At 42.0% G+C, this 18,767-nt stretch overlaps 1 protein-coding gene across 1 annotated transcript; it reads right to left on the bottom strand.

The window, feature by feature from the left end:
* Window positions 1-202: 202 nt before the first annotated feature.
* Window positions 203-18,355, bottom strand: LOC104405205 (fibroblast growth factor 9; the record flags this gene model as incomplete). Its single annotated transcript, XM_010013840.1, has 2 exons — window positions 203-641; window positions 18,252-18,355. Coding segments are annotated over 2 exons (350 nt in total), but the record flags the coding sequence as incomplete, so codon positions are not given.
* Window positions 18,356-18,767: the final 412 nt, after the last annotated feature.

Below are 18,767 nucleotides of genomic sequence, written 5' to 3'. Positions count from 1 at the left end.
TATATGACGAAGTACAACTGATCAAAAATTTAAAAGCGTGTCTATTCCCCAGCATGCATCAGGCCTTCCTCCTCCTCCTCCTCCTCCCCTTGGCTCCTCTCTCTCGCGCTCTCACTCCCATTCATCCTCTCCCTTTCTCTCTCGCACTCACTCTCTCGCGCTCCCTCTCATACTAAATCAAGCGAGTGGGCATAGGCTCTCCTCCAGGAGGACAAACCTTTAAGTGCAGAACAAAATCAGCATGTTCCATCCAAGCCTCCATCATACATTATGCATGCGACAAAGTTTGGCAACAGTGGAGCTGATGTGATGACACAGCTAATCAATAAGAACCCACCGCATGAAACCTTTATAGTGGTTACTTTTTAAGGGCTCAAGTGAAGGAATTGTCTTTGTCAACTTTGGCTTAAAATATCCTTATATAGTTCCGGTACTTTCTCAGGGTCCACTGGTCTAGGTAAAAAATGTGTAAATTTTTGATGCCGTTTAGTCCTAGTCCCTTCTCTTGGAGTCCCATCTTTATTTAACGCAACGTAGTATCGTCTTCCAGTGTCCACGTGTTTATATAGATTTGATGAATATGTGTTATACCAGTTTTCTTCAAACTGCTCTCTGAATACACACTCCTGGGTTAATTTTTCCTATGGAAAGAAAAGAATAAGTAGTAAGGAGATAGATAGCCACAAAGCCAAGCTGTTTTTAAAAGAACTAGTATTTTCACAGTACCTCCCTGCTCAATTTACAGAATGAACTATTTCAATAATTTTAGCTAAGTAAAGCTGTATTGCTGGGTATTTCATAAAACAGTCACAGGGGTGGATAACTATGCGAAGCAAAAATGATTCTCCAAAAGCCCCACTGCCCAAATCAAAACAGCAACAACAAAACCAAACCCAGATATTTTAGTTTCTGATCATTCCCAAGCACCTGGATATTGATGGACTTCTATAACTAATTGCTTCAGTTATCAGTGCAATCATCCAAACAAACAGACATAAAGAAAATAAGAACTGGTTTGCAGCACTGTAACACAATTTAGGGCCTTCAAATCTCTATGTCCTTTCATTGCACGGAGAACTCAATGCATTTAATTAATTTTAAAAGATACGATTTGCTAACTTTAGTTTGGTTTATTATTTCTATCACAGAACCACAACCCGAGACAGATTCAAACAGGAGTGCAAATCCCACGTGCTGTGATGAAGTTAGGTGAGGAGACTCCTCCAGGCTTGCTTTACTAAGGCTGTCCTCGTGCCCTGTCCTACTGACAGGACCCCGTGAAGGCATCAACCATTCACCACATCCCCTTGCCGCAGACTCCCATGGCTTTCCACTTATTCAGTCTGTGTGTACCTGGCTACATCCTTTGGTCTAAATAGATGGTTTTTCCTTAAGATGAAGCCACCTGATAACTGGATTCAATTTAGGAAGGACTCGCACAACTGACTGAGCAAGAAGACTGGATAAAGGTGGTGAGTTCTAGCATGGAAGAGCTGATGGAAAGTGTGGGAATATTAGTTTGGAAATAGACTTTTCAGTTGGGGAAAAAAAAAAATTATTACATTTTTTGCATAACAAGCGTTCTCACTTGAATAGCACTCACATCAACCAAACTTGGCTTCCAGCTGAGGATCAATTTCTAACTATTACAAAGCTCTATGTTTTACAGACATCAGATCTTAAACCAGTCCTTTTAGATAGATACATAGAGAAGGGAAAATGGAGACCAAGGCCCAGATGCAGCAAAGCATTTACAGCACCTAAGCTGTAAATGTGTGCCTGAACACAACCAAGGAGCTGCAGCTCAAGCTCCAATGTGCCCAAGAAACCACCATCAATGACTTAACCCAGGAGCTTCCCAAAACCCACTATCACTGAAGAAGTTTGCAGCTTGCCCTCGGGCTGCAGGTGCCTTTGGGGCCACTTCTGCTAACAGGGACTCATGTCACAACCCTTTCCCTAAGCAGCATGCTTCAGCTTTTATGTTTCACTGCTGCTCTGCATGGCAAGCATGCCACTCCAGGTGCAAAGCTCTGCAGCCCACCAGGGTTGGGGACCAGCATCCCAGCCAGGTCCAATGAGCCCTATGCACCTTACAGGAGTCACCCAGGAACCACCACATGGGGAGGGCAATCCTTGCACGAGTGGAGAGAGCAAGCCAGCACCCCTCTGCAACCCTAAGAACTGCAAGGCCAGGGTCCTCCTCAGTGCCTCAAGGTGTGGGATTTGGAGACTTCTAAATTCAGCCTCTGGCAACTCCAGCAGGCAAGAAAGGTGGCAAGCACAGAGCTCCTGACTTCCCCTTTGTTGGGCTTTGGAAACCTCATGACCCTTCAGGAAGGAGAAATCCGTGACAGGACCAGGTTTCAGAAATTGAACACTTGAGTATTCACTATGGCAGCAACCATGTCCCTGTGTGGACCCGGGTAGCAACAGCTTGAACAGTCACAGAAGGAGCCTGGTGGAGACAATGGCAGTCCTATCCTTTGTGCCCTCTCCTATAGTCTGACCAGGAGATTTCCCTCCCTGTGGGTGCAGCTGAGCAGCATATGTGGAAATATGAGCACGTGCTCCAGCCAGCTGTATGTAACCGTTGCCTTTAGAGGTGTTTTTGACTATAACATTTTTAACATGCAAAGTAACTCAAACACAGCAACACTCCATACTAGTTATAGGAAAAAGAAGCACAATTCTGTTTACATTAAAACCCTCTCTATGGGCCAGATCCTGTAACCTCGTATTGATAATTGCCTCTATGTCCTTCAACAGTGAGAAACTGCAGCAGTAATGTGTATTCCTGGATCTCTGCAGCAGCTGAAAGTTACACACACTGCAGTAGCCCCCTGCACAGCCTCAGTGTACAAACTACTATAAAAACTGTTTAGCTGCTATAAAGACTTTCTTTAAGTACAGCTTTCGTTACTGTTTTATTTTGCATGAGGTTTAAAATCACTTTGTTTGCACTAAGGCAGAAGCAGACGCTAAGGCGTATTACATGCTTGGCCTATAGGTCCATGGGGAAAGAGAAACTAATTCAAATTGTTCTCCTGCTCTCAGAAGGCAACAGGGCCACATGACAAGCACTGCAGAAGCACTCACTGCTAAAAATAGCAACATTTTCGGAAGATATTCAAGTCCTGTCTTGAATTCATTAATTATTCACTTCATCTGCATTTTTTTTAGCATCATCATAAATTTCTATCTTTGTAAGAACAGTTCTTCCCTGTGCCCTGTATGGGAAATTTTAAAACAGCCTCTCTCTCTGGCAGATCTGATGGATCATGAACAGTGCTGTGGTACCATTAACTGCCTTGAATAAGGGGGTTGGTATCGTACTGTGCTCTGGATGAGTTCAATAGATTACAAGCTTACAAATTCAATGTTTATTTTACAGCCTTATCCCGTTTCTATTTTTCATTCTCTTACAACACAGCTACATCTCTTTTGCCCTTCATCAAAATTCTCAGACATTTGTGTACAGACAGTAGGCAAATACTTCAACATGAACTTGACAGAGCAACCAGGATTCAGGTTCAGATACAGAGAGACACATACCACACTTTCAGAGAAGTGAAATAATTTCTTTGTAAGTACATCAAACCATTTCCTTCTAGGATGCCTGGAAATTCTGGTGGTAGTCAGAGACCACTGGAGTAAATTGGTGTTGGTGACTTGGATCAGACCATATAAACAATGTGGGGACCAAAATCATGGCATATCCTTCTTCCCATGGCCTGGAGATCCTTGTAATAATAGCTGGTCTAATACCATGACAGACAGAAACCAAATCCACTTGGATAGTCATTTATGTAGAATCGTAGAATTATTTAGGTTAGAAAGTATCTTTAAGATCATTGAGTCCAGTTGTTAACCTAACACTGCCGAGTCCACCAATAAACCATGTACATACTACCACAGCAGTACTGAACACTAGTTTACACTCATGTTTTGAGCACATATGCCTTTATTCAAGCTAGAAATGAGCATAATACAGGGGTAAGGCTGGTCCATCCTGCCAACAAGCACCTTCTTGCCTCACCAGCTTAGGATGGGAAAGTCTTGGTGAAAGCCAACTCTCCCTATATGGGAAGGAGATGGTGTTTTCTGATCACAAGTGACTTGCATTTTCCCTCCCAGCTATGACTTTTAGGAAGTCCCTGTATGCACAGTCAAAAAGCAAGATTTAGCCCTAGAATACAGCAATTTTTGGATACTTTTATTCTAGCAACTGATTTCTCTACCATTTTTCCAGTGCCAATATTTTCTTGCATCATTCTTAACATCACTAGACGATCTTTGTCGAAGGCTGACACAAATACCAAACATACCCAACTGGAACAGCTATGGAAAGTAACCTGCATTCCTGTGAAAGGGGAGGCTGCCTGCCTTGATCAAATCATTTAATTCTGAGGCCAAATAAGGAGGTGACCTCAAAATTATATAAATCAGATGTTGCACCACACACACCACATGTCTTCTGTGAGGACTGTTCATAGAGTATTGCACTACAAAGTAATAGGTTCTCATTTTACTTCATTTCCACGCTTTATCTGACTGGGGGTTTTTAACCTGTTGTTTAACTTAGAATGTTCAAATAATTGAATTGTGCAAAGGTGCACATATCACAGGTATGAAAACCTAAGGCAGAATAATCCAGGAGTCAGCTAATGCCTAGTCAGTGTTAGCAAGCCCAGAATCCCTTTCCCTTCCTATATTGTCCACCATCTAACCAGGGAGAAAAATTATGTTATCCTATTTCCAGGTGGATCAACTAAAAGTGAGATTGTAAATAAATAAAGTACATAGTTACAGTTATCACAATGAAAGATTTGCCAGCTTGTTTAAAAATAGATATCCCTGTGAAGTAACTAACAGAAAATAAGTAGAAATACACATGTGCACTGCTCAGAGAATGATTTCATGACTCTGAAGAATGGTAAGGCATTTGTGCTGCTTAGTAGTTGAAAGCACAGTACAGGGTCCTATATCAATATTCTTTTTTTTTTTATTTATTTTAAATAACCTTACAGGACTGTAACTTAATTTTATTTTGTAACCTGGCAAAAGGAAATATCTTCAGACCATCATTCCTAAAATCACAACAAATACTTTTCATGTCTAGCAAACGATTCTGTTCTATGCCACTGATTCAACAGCGATTCTTCACAAGGAAAGACCTAATTCTGAAGTCCAAACAACTATTAACAAGAAGTCTATCTGATCTAGGCAGCACTTCCTACATACCTGCTGCACATTATCACTGTGTTAATCCACCCTGTCTTAATAAAATCATGTATAAATATGTAGTCTCCTAAATAAGTTCATGAAAATCCTTCATTATGTCTGCATGACGTTAATAAAAACTACATATGTAGTGAAGAGAAACAAAAAAAACCAAAAACAACCTATTCTCTTTCAAAGTGGTTTTCTTTGCTGTTCTGCCTAGAAACACACACATTTTACATGCAATTGGCCCTTCCCATGCTGTAATGCAAACAGCCTCTAGAACATACAGTGTTCAGCTAATAATTAACATTCATCCAGTGTTATCATAATAAAGGCGTAGTTTAGCATTTGCTGTGGTGGTGTCAGATCTCCCATGCTAAGCCTGTTAGTCTCTGGCTGGGTGGACAACCTCCAGCCACAGTGAGAAGCCAAATGCTGGTGTCTGAACAGCATCACTTTCCTTTCCAAGTTAGACAGCAATGCAAGGCAAACTCTGCACGTCTGACTTCGTGGATGTCACAGAGGTTTCTTTGAACAGTTTCTCCAAGTGCTTTTTCAGAATGCTTTGTTCAATAATTTGACAGAACATGGGAAAAAAGGAAGGAAAAAAAGTCTGCTAAAAGGACTAGCTGATTGTTTTTTTTCTGTTTGTGTCAGTGCTTCTCCACAAACACTTCAGAAAGACAGTAGGAAACTGTGCACAGCCAGAGGAAAGACCAAGACAATAGCCAGGTACGCACTCACGTGCATTTCATATCCTGTGGCTCCATTTATAAGATGAGGGAAATTAGGCAAGATGTCCTGGCAAAACCACAGTTGGGTAACTTCATTCTCTCTACCTGAGGTCACCTTGTACTTTCACAGAGTTGGAGTATTCATCTTATTTTCTCCTCCTAAACTTCTAGTTACTTTGCATAAAGCTTTTATTAGACATAAATCCCCACTTAGGGGGAAAAAATAAATAAATAAAGGAGTGACTGTTCTGCTGCCGTGGTGGAGTTATGAGATTATCTTTCATACAAAAACCTTGCAAAGTCCCTGAGACCCAGGAAACCCTGGTTCCCTTAAGAGTGTTATCATCAAAAGCTGCAACAGCTGCACAGATACAGACACTGTGGTGCTTCCACGTCCCAATGAAGGCAGCAGAAAAGCAGAGGTTCCTGAACAAAGCAAGAGGACTCCAACATCAAGAATAAAACCCCAAGAAACCATCAATGCAGCAGAGATTTAATTGTTTGTCCCCTTTGCCCCACTGCTCCTCTTTTCCCACTCCCTTGCTCTCCACTCCATCACGGACCTCCTCTGGAGGGACCAGACCAGGATCCGGCACTACACTGTCACAGGTTGTTTACAGAGCTCTTCTGACATGAACTGCAGCAGGATGAGATGCCAATTAGGCCTCCCTCCATTTTTGCCACTGCCAAATCCACAGCTCTTGGTCTTACTGATATCTACTCCTTTGAGATTTCAAGTTGCAGCATCTATCAAGTTTTAAGCGTGCCCTTCCTGGACATGAAACCACTATAGGAAGAGCAACCCACTGTCCCTGAGCACACATCTGCCAGCACAGACTGCCTACCAGCAGCCATGCTTATGTCCACAAAGGTTTGATTCAGATCTGCCCAGCCAAGTGCATTAAATGAAAATGTGTTTTCACCTGAACACCTAAGATCTGCTCATGCTGCTGTTGGGAGTCATGACAAAATTCCAGGGACAGGCACAGGTCACGTAGGCCATCACATTTCTTTGGAAGCTGAAGAGCTTCCTTCCCTCTCTGTGCCACAATGGAGCAGGACAGGGACAAATTCATCTCTTAAATGACAAACAAGCAGGTGTGTTCCCCTCCCTCCTGCGCCAGCAGGACTGGGCCCACACTGTGCCGTTTACTAGTCACACTTCTAACCTCTATTTTATTTTTGGTTTCCTGGCACAATCGTGAACTGCAGTCATCAATGTTATCTAAGCATCTAATTCATAACGCTTGGCTGAACCCTTCCAAGAATCAGAAAGCAAGGTGGTATGCAATCTGATACAAGGGCCAGAGCCAATTTTTAAAGAAGACAGGAGAAAAGTTCCCATCAGCTTAAATGGAACTTGGATCAGGCTTGCAATGATAAAAAGGCAACAAATATTTTAAGACATTAAAAGAACCATTTCAGGCATGCTCAGATTTACTGAAATCTGTAACTTGACCTACCTCAGCTCCCCACTCCACAAATTCTCTTCTATCAAAAGACGTGTATGTCAAACCAATGCTGTTACTCTCCAGCTACACACACACTCTTTAGCCTGAAATACTAGTTAAGCTTCTAGCTGAATAGAGATTTTTAAATAGAATATGCTTTCCTTAAATAGAACTAATATGGAGCATAGTGTCAGTGTTTTGTCAGTATTTTTTACTTTGTTTTGTGGTTTTCTAAGCACAGAATGCTGTGTTAAAGGCAAGATAGCCCTCCTTCAGCAGAAAGTGCTGCCTTTTGCACAAGCAAGGAGCTAAACTCATATGCTGAAAGACAGTATTAAGTGGGTGATAAAAAGTACTTTATCTGTAAGAGTCTCTACACTCAGTAAGTACCCCCCAAACCGGATTTATTCATCATTAGAGAAGCACCTTATCCCTTAGCTATGAGGTACCATCATAAAAAGAGCAGAATGCTCAGGGTCCTTCATAAAACACTTTGCCACAAGGACCAAATTATAATACATATGTAATGATAAAAATGTATTCTATGAAAGTTGTTCATGTTTTATTCTTTCAGCAAGATGATTTGGTCACGGACTGATGAATAAAAGCCTGACTCTATATTTTATGATTAATTTTATGTAAAGTTACCTGCTAGATACTAGCTCAGAGGACAGGGACATTAGTGACCACATTGTCATTCTAGATGGAAGTTTTCAAACAAACAAAACATCACGGGCTATCACATTTTGGAAAGATCCATCCCTCCTCACTGAAATGCCGAACATGCACTGGAGTCTTGGAAACCAGTAAGTTTAACAGAGATTTGAAGATCTGCAGTGTTTTGGCGGGCAGTACAAGAAAGGGTTGGTATTCTAAGATCTTTACCTGGCCAGACTCGATTGCATATTCAGTTTAAGTTGTTTAAAAATGAGTCCTTTTAACATCCTATCTTTCTGGACACAAAGGAAGGCCAGCATTTCAAAGAGCTGCTGCTGGAGAAAACATGTCACATTTGTCCTTTTCGACAGCAGTGCTCTTCCATCGGCAAACATTTCTCATAAGTGGTCTCTCCAGAGACGACTCTTCGGATTTCCCCTATTCCTTTTCCCAGAGGCAATCCCACCATAAAGTCATGGGTCTAGATACACACATTTTTAGTGTTTGACTTTATGAGTAAGACAAAAAAATATTTCCCTAAGATTTCTTGGAAAAAACACCTATCTTTGGTGTTGCTATGCCTTGACTCAAGTTTTCAGTGACACACCTAAACCAGCCTTTCAGAAGTGCTGGAGAAAGTCAGCTCCTCTGTGAGCCCCCTACTCCTCACACACACACACATCAGTGGACCTGTCTTTCAATGGGTCAAACTTTAGCCATGCAGTTAATTTCAGCTTTGGTGAAAGAAGTTGTCAATCTGTCTGAAAAAAAAAAAAAAAAGATATATAATAACAACTTCAACAGAACTGGTGACTGAAGAGCTCAAAGACCAGGCAGTTGGTCTACTAGGTATTCAGAAGCACAGGAACCTTCCAAAGAACTCAAATTTTTGAAGTAAAAAGAAAAAAATAAAATAAAACTATTATTTTGTTTAAACTTTATATTTGTGTATTCTGAAATGACTCAAAGGATTTTCCTGAAATCTTCCCCAGTAACTTTCCTGTTCTGAGTCCAGCTTACACACTAGATGCTATTCTAACAAAGGCATCAGCCCACCAAAATCCCCCTTGCTATACAAAAGCAATAAACACTTACATGTTAAAAGACTGTCTTTAGATTGCAGACTCTCACAGGCAGGAACCTTGTCTAAGTTTAGGTTTTTAAAACTATGAATACAGTAGAGCTTTTATCTGTATCAGGGTCTGATGACACAACCATAAAATTAACTGGTGGTTTTAAGGGACGAGGTCCAATTCTGATCCCATTGAAGTCAATGGGATTTCAACCATAATAAAATCAAGTCAAAATTTCTCCTGAGTCACTGTAGCCCCCATAATTGTGTAACATTTGAAGAGTAAAGTTTAGCAGATTAAAGAATGCACAGCCTGGGCGAGACCCCAAAAGCATGCAGTATTCACACCAGAAGCCAAGTTCTTCCTCAGCAGCAGTCATGGAATATGAATATAAAATCTGATCTTCAAATCAAAAGTAAGAGCAGAAGTCTGCCCTATAAAAGGAAAGAAAAAGAGACCAAAGGACTTTATAAAAGGGGGGGAAATGGATTTGCACTGTAACAAGCTTTATTTCTTAAGCTTTTTGAATGTGACACAAATGAACTGCATTACTGCACATCACCAAATCAGCCTGAGCACATTCAAACTGCAAAGCAAATCTCAACCTAGACAAAATCCCTAATGAGGTCCCCTCAGGGCAGACTTTTTTCTACTCTGTCTTTGAAAATGACAAATGGTAATGTGGGGAAGAGTGCCATGTTCACGTCCCACTGGCTCCTGAGTCAGAAACAGAGCACATCAGATCTTTATCTGATCCAGCAAATAATCCCCAAGCATATCTCAGTATGTCACTGCTGATGATGCCCTTTTAGCATGTCACTTCAACGTTGTATTCTCAGATCAACTGAAGACACCGAACCTTTTCACACCTCCATATCGTTATCACGGCTAGCTCCAGAAATGTGCAGGGCTGCAGTGATTGGGGAGCTACACAACTGCAAAGAAATGAAACTGAAGACACTCAAACTGAACATGCCCTGCACTTGCTCACTGGGTAGGATTTGAGCTTTCAATGCAGTTATGCCACTCAATAACTACCTGCTGTGGACAGTGCAGTGCTCAATCCCTCTCCCACCCTACAATGCAGCTGATTCCCCCCACTGAGCATTAGTGCTTGTCCACAAAGGCAACAAGCCAGTTCAGGAAACTTAACCAGCAGAGAAGCAACCCTACAAAAAAGCAACTCCAAGCTTTCTTCTGTGGCTTTATGTCCCTAAATTAGCCTTCTGACAGGTCAGATGAGTGCTGGTGTTGGAGCAAAGAAAGAAGCAGAAGCATGTAGCAAAGGCAAGGAAGCAGGGCTGCCCTTCCCAGAATGGAGCTTCTGCAAGGTGTTAGATCACCTTGGCTGCTTCCTCAAGCAGCATCTCCAATCTTCCAGTTTTGTAAGAGCACAAAATTCTTTAATTAGGGGAAAGCAAAACACTAAATTAAATTAAGGTTTGAGTAGGATCTTGCTTTACTAAAGCTTAGCTTTATACACACATACACACACACACATATATATATAATTTATGTAGGAGATATTCTAATACTTTCCTGTCCCAGCAATGTAGTGAGAATCCAAGTTCAGCACAGAATTGCACACCAAATATAGAGATCATTGAGAGTTTTCTCTCATATAAAATGATTCTCAGACTTAGTAAGCATCTGGAGTGAAGTCCTCTGAGGAAAATCAAAGACCTGGGGAGAACTGTAGTATCTATCCCACAGAACACTATCAGAAGATGTCCCTCTTTAGTGACAGGTCTTATAATCTGTGAAATTCTGGTTTAAAAAAATAGACTGAAGTTTAAAAATACCACAATAGCTGCAGTTTCTCACAGAGCTTTCTCCCATATTACCTGTGTTAAATGTGTGGATTCACCTATCAATTCTTCCTACACCTGTACATCTGTACATCTCAGAAGACCTTTGTTTTCTGTAGTCCTTCATACCTTGCTGAGTGGGTCATGGTTTCTGCTCTCATCCCCAACCTGAGAGGAATGCCATTTACAGTACCCAACTTTCAGCAAGGCTGCCTATCCAAATTCAGAATGGAGATTATCTGCAGAGGTGAAGCAGATAAGGTTGTAGACAAATCTTCCCAAGTAACTGAAGTTTTAGCGCTTTTCTTGGACCTACACCTTCCAGAAAGTAAAATTCCACAGTCACGAAGTTATCTCCTACTGTACAGTGCAGGGAGAAAGCATTTATGCTTCATCTCCCACCTCCCCTCAAAAATTCCTCAGGCCAGCTCAAAATCTCACTTCCTCATGACCTGACACTTCCTCATAATCCAACCTAAGCTTTCTTGTGACCCATTCAAACCAATTCATTCTTGTCCTCTATTTCAAAGACTTTTTTTTCTCTCTTTGGTATTAAACTTCAATGTATTGATAGAGACCAATAGCATACCCTCTGTTTTCATTCTGCAGGCTAAATAAGCCAAGATTTTTAGATTTCATCATTTTATAGTCTTTCCACCCTTCTGATCATCCCATTAAGCCCTTTCTGCAGTTTCAATCATCTACTTTAACACAAATGACCAACTATATTTTGCATTTAGACTTTAGTACTTCAGATCAGCAAGTCCCTTCTGTGGGGCTGCCTTCCGTCTGCCTTCCCAATTTTGTAACAATTTCAGTAACACACTACTACTTTTTTTATGACAAGATGTTTAATGTCCCTAATAAAAGGAGGGAGTAAAACCAGCCCAAGGACCAATAAATAAAAACTCCACTAATAGCTCCACTCCAGTCTAACACTTTTCAACACTCCTCATTGCTGTCTTCTCTTCATTTTTTCACCATCTATCATACAAGTGCTCTTGTATGTAAGTGACACCCATTTTACTCACCATAGCAAATGCTCTCTTCTGTGGGTCATACCTAACACAGCCCTGCACATTAGCAGAACCGTATTTCCTGTTTCTAGAAACAGAAATTCCTAACCAAAATAAAATACTAGGCTTGCCTGAAACTATTTATCCAGCTTCAGTAAACTCATCTTGCACGTAATTCCAGGTCCTCCTCTACTCTTGCATTTAAAAGTGTGCTCCTATGCCCCAGGCACAAGCCGCATCAGGCTGATAACCCTCCAGCTTCCTGGGTCATGCCCCAGCCAAACACAAACCATGCGGCTGTGAGACCACAAACACTCAAGGCATTGCCTTAGAGGGAAGCAAACACTCCCTCTCCCAGGCTTGCTCCCACCTCTGCATCACATCTTGCAGTGACCTAGGAGGGAACCACAGTGGCTGAAGACAGCCTCTCTGCTTGGCCAGTTGTTTTCCAGTTCCCCACTTCAATTCACCAGGCAGCAACAGAAAAGCTTGTTCCAGCAGAAAGGAGGGGATTGATGGCTGGAGGGAAAATAGCCTCTTCTTTAAGCAATGGTGTTGGCTGCCCCTACTCCCTTTGTTCATCACATGACAGGGAATCCCTCAGCCCCATGTTACCACCAAAGAGTCTATCAGAAATACTGGCTAGCCCAGTCAGCAGCCACGTTCTGACTATATTGCATTTACAGTCCCACCTGAATGCACCACGTTTGTAAAGACTCCTGTTCTCTTTTCAATTATATACCTTAAAAAGTTTTTGCCTTATATTTTAGTGTATGTTTCAGGGCCCCAGTCAGCTTTACTGCAGCAATTCCTATTTTAATCTGATGCTCCTACACTTCTAAGATACATGCTTTTCTGCAACCTGCCCTCTGCCTCATCATCATTTGTACCATTTACCAAAAGGCACTTTATTATTTTACAAACAAGCAGAAGGATGTTAAATCTGCTGCCATAACCATTATCCACCCTGGGATCTGACCACTCGCAGCCTAGAAGCCTGCACTTTCACTCAGGGAGATTGCATTTAACTCTCCCTTTGGAGGGAGTTGTGTGCTGCAGCTGTCCTACTTCCAAGCTCATCTCACCCATAGGTACCTGTGTGTACACTGACACATAATCCAGATTATTAAAAAAAGAAACAATCAATCTGAAGCATATGGAATTGCTTTAGATCAGAGGTGTTTAACAGGAAAGTGTGAATAACACTGCAGGGTAATTTATTTATCTATCCTATTCTTAGATACCTGTAGTGACCGTATACTTGGCCCAAATGCTGTTCCCAACATGCACCTTTAACCTGTTTTTTTCTTCATGTTGTTTCTGTGCACCTTGACCTACCATCTGAAGGGCTGAACAATTCCATTCCCTTATTTGCACAGGAACATAAAAGATATTTGTAGAATGCAGCAAAACAAATCCTTACCTACAGCAAGCAATTTTCAGTAAACTATGAAAAATTGTCCCTTTTTTGCCAAAAGAATTTCTGTTCAACCATCTTTGTAGCTGCATAGTCCTTCCAGGACTGTGGGGACCCAAACAAAAGCACAAAGCACTGCAGGTGCAGCCCTGCTGGGACAATAAAGAGGCATATCATCACCTCCCTGCACGCTTACTGAGAAAACATGTTTCTTCAAGGACAGTACACCTTCTCTCTTTATCTCCTTCACCCTCTCCCCACTAGTTTTAGGAGCAAAAGCCGGGTTTAATGTCCCAAAAATGTTTGGACAAAAAAGTTTTCAGCTGATTTTTTGAAGGACAGCAATTTATTACCCTGTTATAAGCAGTCCTAAATCTCACTTTGCTGCACACACCCTGTAAGTCTGAAACCCAGAGGTGAGGAGTCTCCCTCCCTGATTCCAGATCTGGGCTTTTTGGCTCTGTCCCAGCTGCTCTGTGGGAATATGAAGTCTCCCTCTCTTCTCCCCTCTCCCCTCTCCTTTCAATCACTGCTAGCCCTCTCCCCCTTTCCCAACAACTCCAGTATATCCCCTGCTTTCCTCCTCCCTCCCTGCCCAGCTCCCCTTGTAGCTGCTCCAGATCTTCCAACTCCCAATTTTCCTCCTGAGCATCCAACTTGAGCTGCCTTTTGCCACCTGCCAAGGACACAAGGAGCAATGGAGACACCAGCATCACTGCCTGCTGTTAATATTCCCAGGGGCAGCGGTGCGGGGCAGCATGATGGTGGGGACAGCCCATGAAGGCATGAAAGTCCTGGGACTGATCAGAAAGACCTCCCTTACTCCATGGCATGGCACCAAGGAGCATAGTTAAGACACATTTGCTAACTTTTGCCAGAGATGTTGGCAAGAGCTATTTGGCACTCTGGAAAGAAAAAGGTCTTTGTGTCTCGTCTTGACACCCTTCGGGTCCCATCTGTGGTTTCCTCCTTTCCAGTGACAAGCACAGTAGCTGTTGTGAAACATGATGACTCACAGCTGCAGGCTACAAGGGGAAGGTAAGGTAAAGGCAGAACAGGAACAGAGAGAGACAGGAGGGAAAGGTGTCACTAACCAGCTTCCAAGTCATCCCTACGTAGCTACCACTGGCTTCTGTGCAGTACGATATACACATATCTTCAGCTTTCCCTGGCTAAATCTGTGGGATGAGGAGGAACCTGAGAACAGCCACCCTATGTTATACATCACTGCCTGAGAGCAGCAGGAGAGTCACTGTGCTCTTTTAACCAGAAAATGCTGCAGGAACTGCCTCCTTTAACAGTGGCAAGTTGGGAAGAGCCTGTCAAGCATCTAATCTAGGAGGAAAGCAGCACTTCGAGAAGGCCAAGGGGAACATGTCTGGATGAAGATATGCTGAAACTGCCGTTACTGTTGCCTTTCATGAAAATTGGCAGCGATCACCCATCCTGGCTGCTCTGCTTCACCATATGTCCCATCTACAGTGGCACCACAAATATGCTGGGAAAAATCTTCCTGTGCCAAATGTTTCAAGCACAAATATAGAAGGATAGAAGTCTTTTAGGATGCTGATTTGATTCACACCTAACATATTTTTCATGCAGCAATTTGAATATAAATATGATAGTGTCGTAGACACAGGGCATCTATTCCAGCAGCATCAAGTGCTGCAGTACTGAATGCTTGCAGAAACACACCTGCTTAGATCCAAAATGCTACTGTAGAGCAGGACCAGGTATTTCTTAGGCTGCTAAGAAAACAGTTTCCCACCTTAGAAAATGTGTTTACAGCCTCTTAAGTGTACCTGCTCCATGACAAAGATGGTGCTATTGACAGCCCTGAGTGAAGAAACCAAGACAGAGGGACTCACTTCCCAGCACAGGCAGCACAAGGGCAGCTTGCTCGTGCTACAGAACAGTTCAACTCAAATGAGTGGTCCACTTAATTCAGGTGAAAAACTTGAACCTCAGCCTATCACGTATCAGTCTTGAAACTAATTTCAGTTAAACTGATCTTCCCTCTCTCCAGGAAGGTAATTCTGTGTTGGATTGTGCTTGCTTCTGGTTCAAACCACATTTATTCCCATCAGAGAACTTAATTTTCAATTAATTGCATTTTTTTGACCAAAACCAAACACAAAACATTGTCATTTAAAAATGTCCAGCCAATTCTCATGAAAATCTGCACTGAGGACTGCTTGTCTCAGTGTTTCTATGAGAGCTGACAGTTGCTGAAATATAGGCACTAGGATTGCTAGCGTTGACAGGGCTTTAAAGCATCATCACACAGAGTAGCCATTAGAGGTTATATTTCATTGGAAGTAATGTAATTCAATTACCATCACTCTTTAGTATGTCTCATCTCTGGAGGCTGACAATAAGCCATATCATCCATCAGATTTTAACCTGAACTTTGCATTCTGGCCCTGTAGATTGCCAGTTCTCCATTATGAATGGCTTTATATTTTTAGCATCATTTCATAGGGAAAAAAGGTTATCCAATTATATTATACATCCATCTGCCTGCCCGTCTGTCCTTCCCTAGCTTTTCAATCAGTTTCAATCAGGAGGCAAAGGTCTTCAAGAAAATTAAGTTCCTATCAGTTTTGCAACTAATCAGAGGCAGGGTAAAGAAGAGAAATCATTTGCACGTCCCACTTGGGAGTGATAAGCTATGCAATCCTTGCAAACTGACAATCTAGTGAGCAGGAACAGCTAACTCTGTCTCTTTCTCATGCAAGAAACACACAAGCTTGAGAAATTTGTGTTACTGCAGGAACTGAAAGTCAGAGGCACCCATGTCTTGGACTGTGAGACACAAAATCCTAGGAAAACAGGTTCCCTTAGAACTGGTATTCATGAGACAACTACTTTATTAATACAGTGAGTTTAATAATTTACAAATAATTTCTTGTGCATATTTCCTCAGCAAAGAATGTTTTGAGTAGTTACTCTGACAGTCAACCGCACTGCAAACACAAAATATAAACTGCACAGAAGAGTGACGTAACATTTGCTTTTCCAAATCTATGCATTTGAGTTCTATCAATAACCACATTTTCTTTTTGTGAATATCTGAAGTGCAGAGTAACTGATTTACTATGTTTACCTGTTTAAATGATTACTCTTACTGATGATTACCAACATTAATGATTTATATTACTTTTGCTGTTCTGCCTTTTTGCTGTCTGAACTATAAAAGTACTTCACCAGTTCTTTATCCCATTCATCAGCTGCACAAGGATTGTGACTTACGACAACTTACTCACTCCTCACAGGCAACTTGTTTACATTTGTCATTGCATCCATTTGCTTTCTCTCTTCCTCTCCATCCTTCCAACCTTTTCCTCCTTCATATTGCCATTTAGCAAAGGCCTTTTCTTTGGCCTTTCCCACTCACTGGTTCTCACAATCTGTGCATCTCCTCCCATGTCCACACATTCTCCATCCCAGCTTTGGCCTTCATTCTACCACCTCTTCTTCTGCCTCCCATATACACTGTCATGATCTGTACCTCCTCGCTTCCTCCCTCAGCTGGCTTTTCACTCAGATCACAGTCCCCTTTCCCTCTCTACTTTCCCTCTCTCACACAAAATGTTACTAGGAAGGGATCGGTGAACCTGGACACCCCTGTAAAAACACTTCTGCTGTCCTTCCTGATCTTGCTTCCTCATGTTCCACCATGGATCATGTATATGGAAGCTGAACTTCCCTCTTGCTCTCTCTGTTTTCACCTGCCCATTCATCACCATCTTCTCATTTCCTCCCACTCTCACTGCTGCCCCACTCAGCTTTCCTCCCCACCCTTTTCCCAGTTACAATTACTCTCCTCTGATACTGGTACCTTCAGCTACACAGGCTTAGGCTACACCTAAAGCCTTTTTGCAAAATTTACACAATCAATAAGTTGACCTTTGCCACCTCCTCCTCCATGTTTCTACTGAACCCCCATGGATACACAGCCTCCCTTCGCTCTAGGCATTTGCTTACTCTTCAAGACTCCCATCCTCTTCCTCAAATAAAACTCCTTCTCAAGTCCTTGTCAACTTTGGAGGTTGAGACTTTGCTGTTAGAAAAGGCAGCCGGCCTATTACTAGTTTGGGAGTCGCCTTCTTGATTTCAGCAGATTTCAGATTCCCCATGCATATGATCTACCCAGGGTGTGAACCCCAGTGTACATCAGATGTCTCAACTATTGCCAGGTAAGGGTCACACACACACACACCATTCTGCCACAAGGCAGGCTATGTTGCCAAGAACAGTCACCCATCAGCTGCAGGTAGGCTGAATCGCCAGCCTAACTCCCATGTCTAAAAGTACGAGTTTTACTCCTACCTCACACCCGTTACTCGCTCCTGCTGCCATCATCCCTCAGAGACCACCAGGTAAACTTTCAGGACAAGACCACCAAGCCTTTTGTGCTCATTCCTATACCTTTTTACAACTTTTATCCACTCCTATTTCTCATTTTCTCATCCACATATGCTGTCCTTCACCTCCCCCTCTATTTTCATCAGTTCCTAAAAAACTCTGCCTACACGCAAAAGGTCTCACTTTAGGTCTTTACTGAAAGGACACGTTTACAAACCTTACAGTACTTCTTTTAGTTTTCGGTGACTAGCTCTGACCATCAGTCTCCATTGCTTTTATCTAAATTGTTGGTCATACGCATTATTACTCATTCCTGATTTTGTCCCCTCTCCCGTATTTGTTATACCACCCACAGGGTGTTGCTTTGAGTTAGACTTCAAGCTATTTAGAACAGAAACAGTGCTCTAAAACATCTAATGCAACGGGGGCTTGCAGGAGCTGGCAAGTGTTTTTCCCACAGACTATAAGGATCACAACTGCCCAGGGCCAGCAGGAACTTACCGAGCCGTACAGTTCCCCTTTCTCATTCATTCCAAGGTAGAGTCCACTGTCGACTCCTCGGATGCTGACCAAGCCCACTGCTATACTGATAAATTCCAGTATACCTACAAAAAGCAGGAAAAAACAAACAATGTACATATTGTTTCCATCGAAAGATTTTTTTTTCTGATGCCTGAGCAACAAGCAGCTATTTTCACAGATGTTTTCCCATTTTCAATGTTGTTTGAAGATGAGGAACAAATGGCTGTATCTTTAAGTACAATACTTGACCAGTGAAGTTCTTTGAGTTTCTGCTAGAATGATGCATTGCAGACAGCATGAACATACCAAATTTAAAAATTACTCTCAGTCTTTCTCATGATTTCTAAACACAGATCTAAACGTTGGTCATATTCTGGTTTGCACAACAAGTAATAATTTGAAGAAAAAGCAGTATTAAAGAACCTGTGAAATTTGTCTTGCAAAGTAACTTCTGAAAAAGTACATTTCAATCAGAATTGTGAGAGAAAAACAATG

The sequence above is a fragment of the Nestor notabilis genome, unplaced genomic scaffold (genome assembly GCF_000696875.1).
Source record: "Nestor notabilis isolate BGI_N333 unplaced genomic scaffold, ASM69687v1 scaffold13954, whole genome shotgun sequence".
NCBI classification, from domain to species: domain Eukaryota; kingdom Metazoa; phylum Chordata; class Aves; order Psittaciformes; family Psittacidae; genus Nestor; species Nestor notabilis.
The sequence above is the reverse complement of the archived record's forward strand: the minus strand, read 5'-3'. Positions and strand labels throughout refer to the sequence as shown.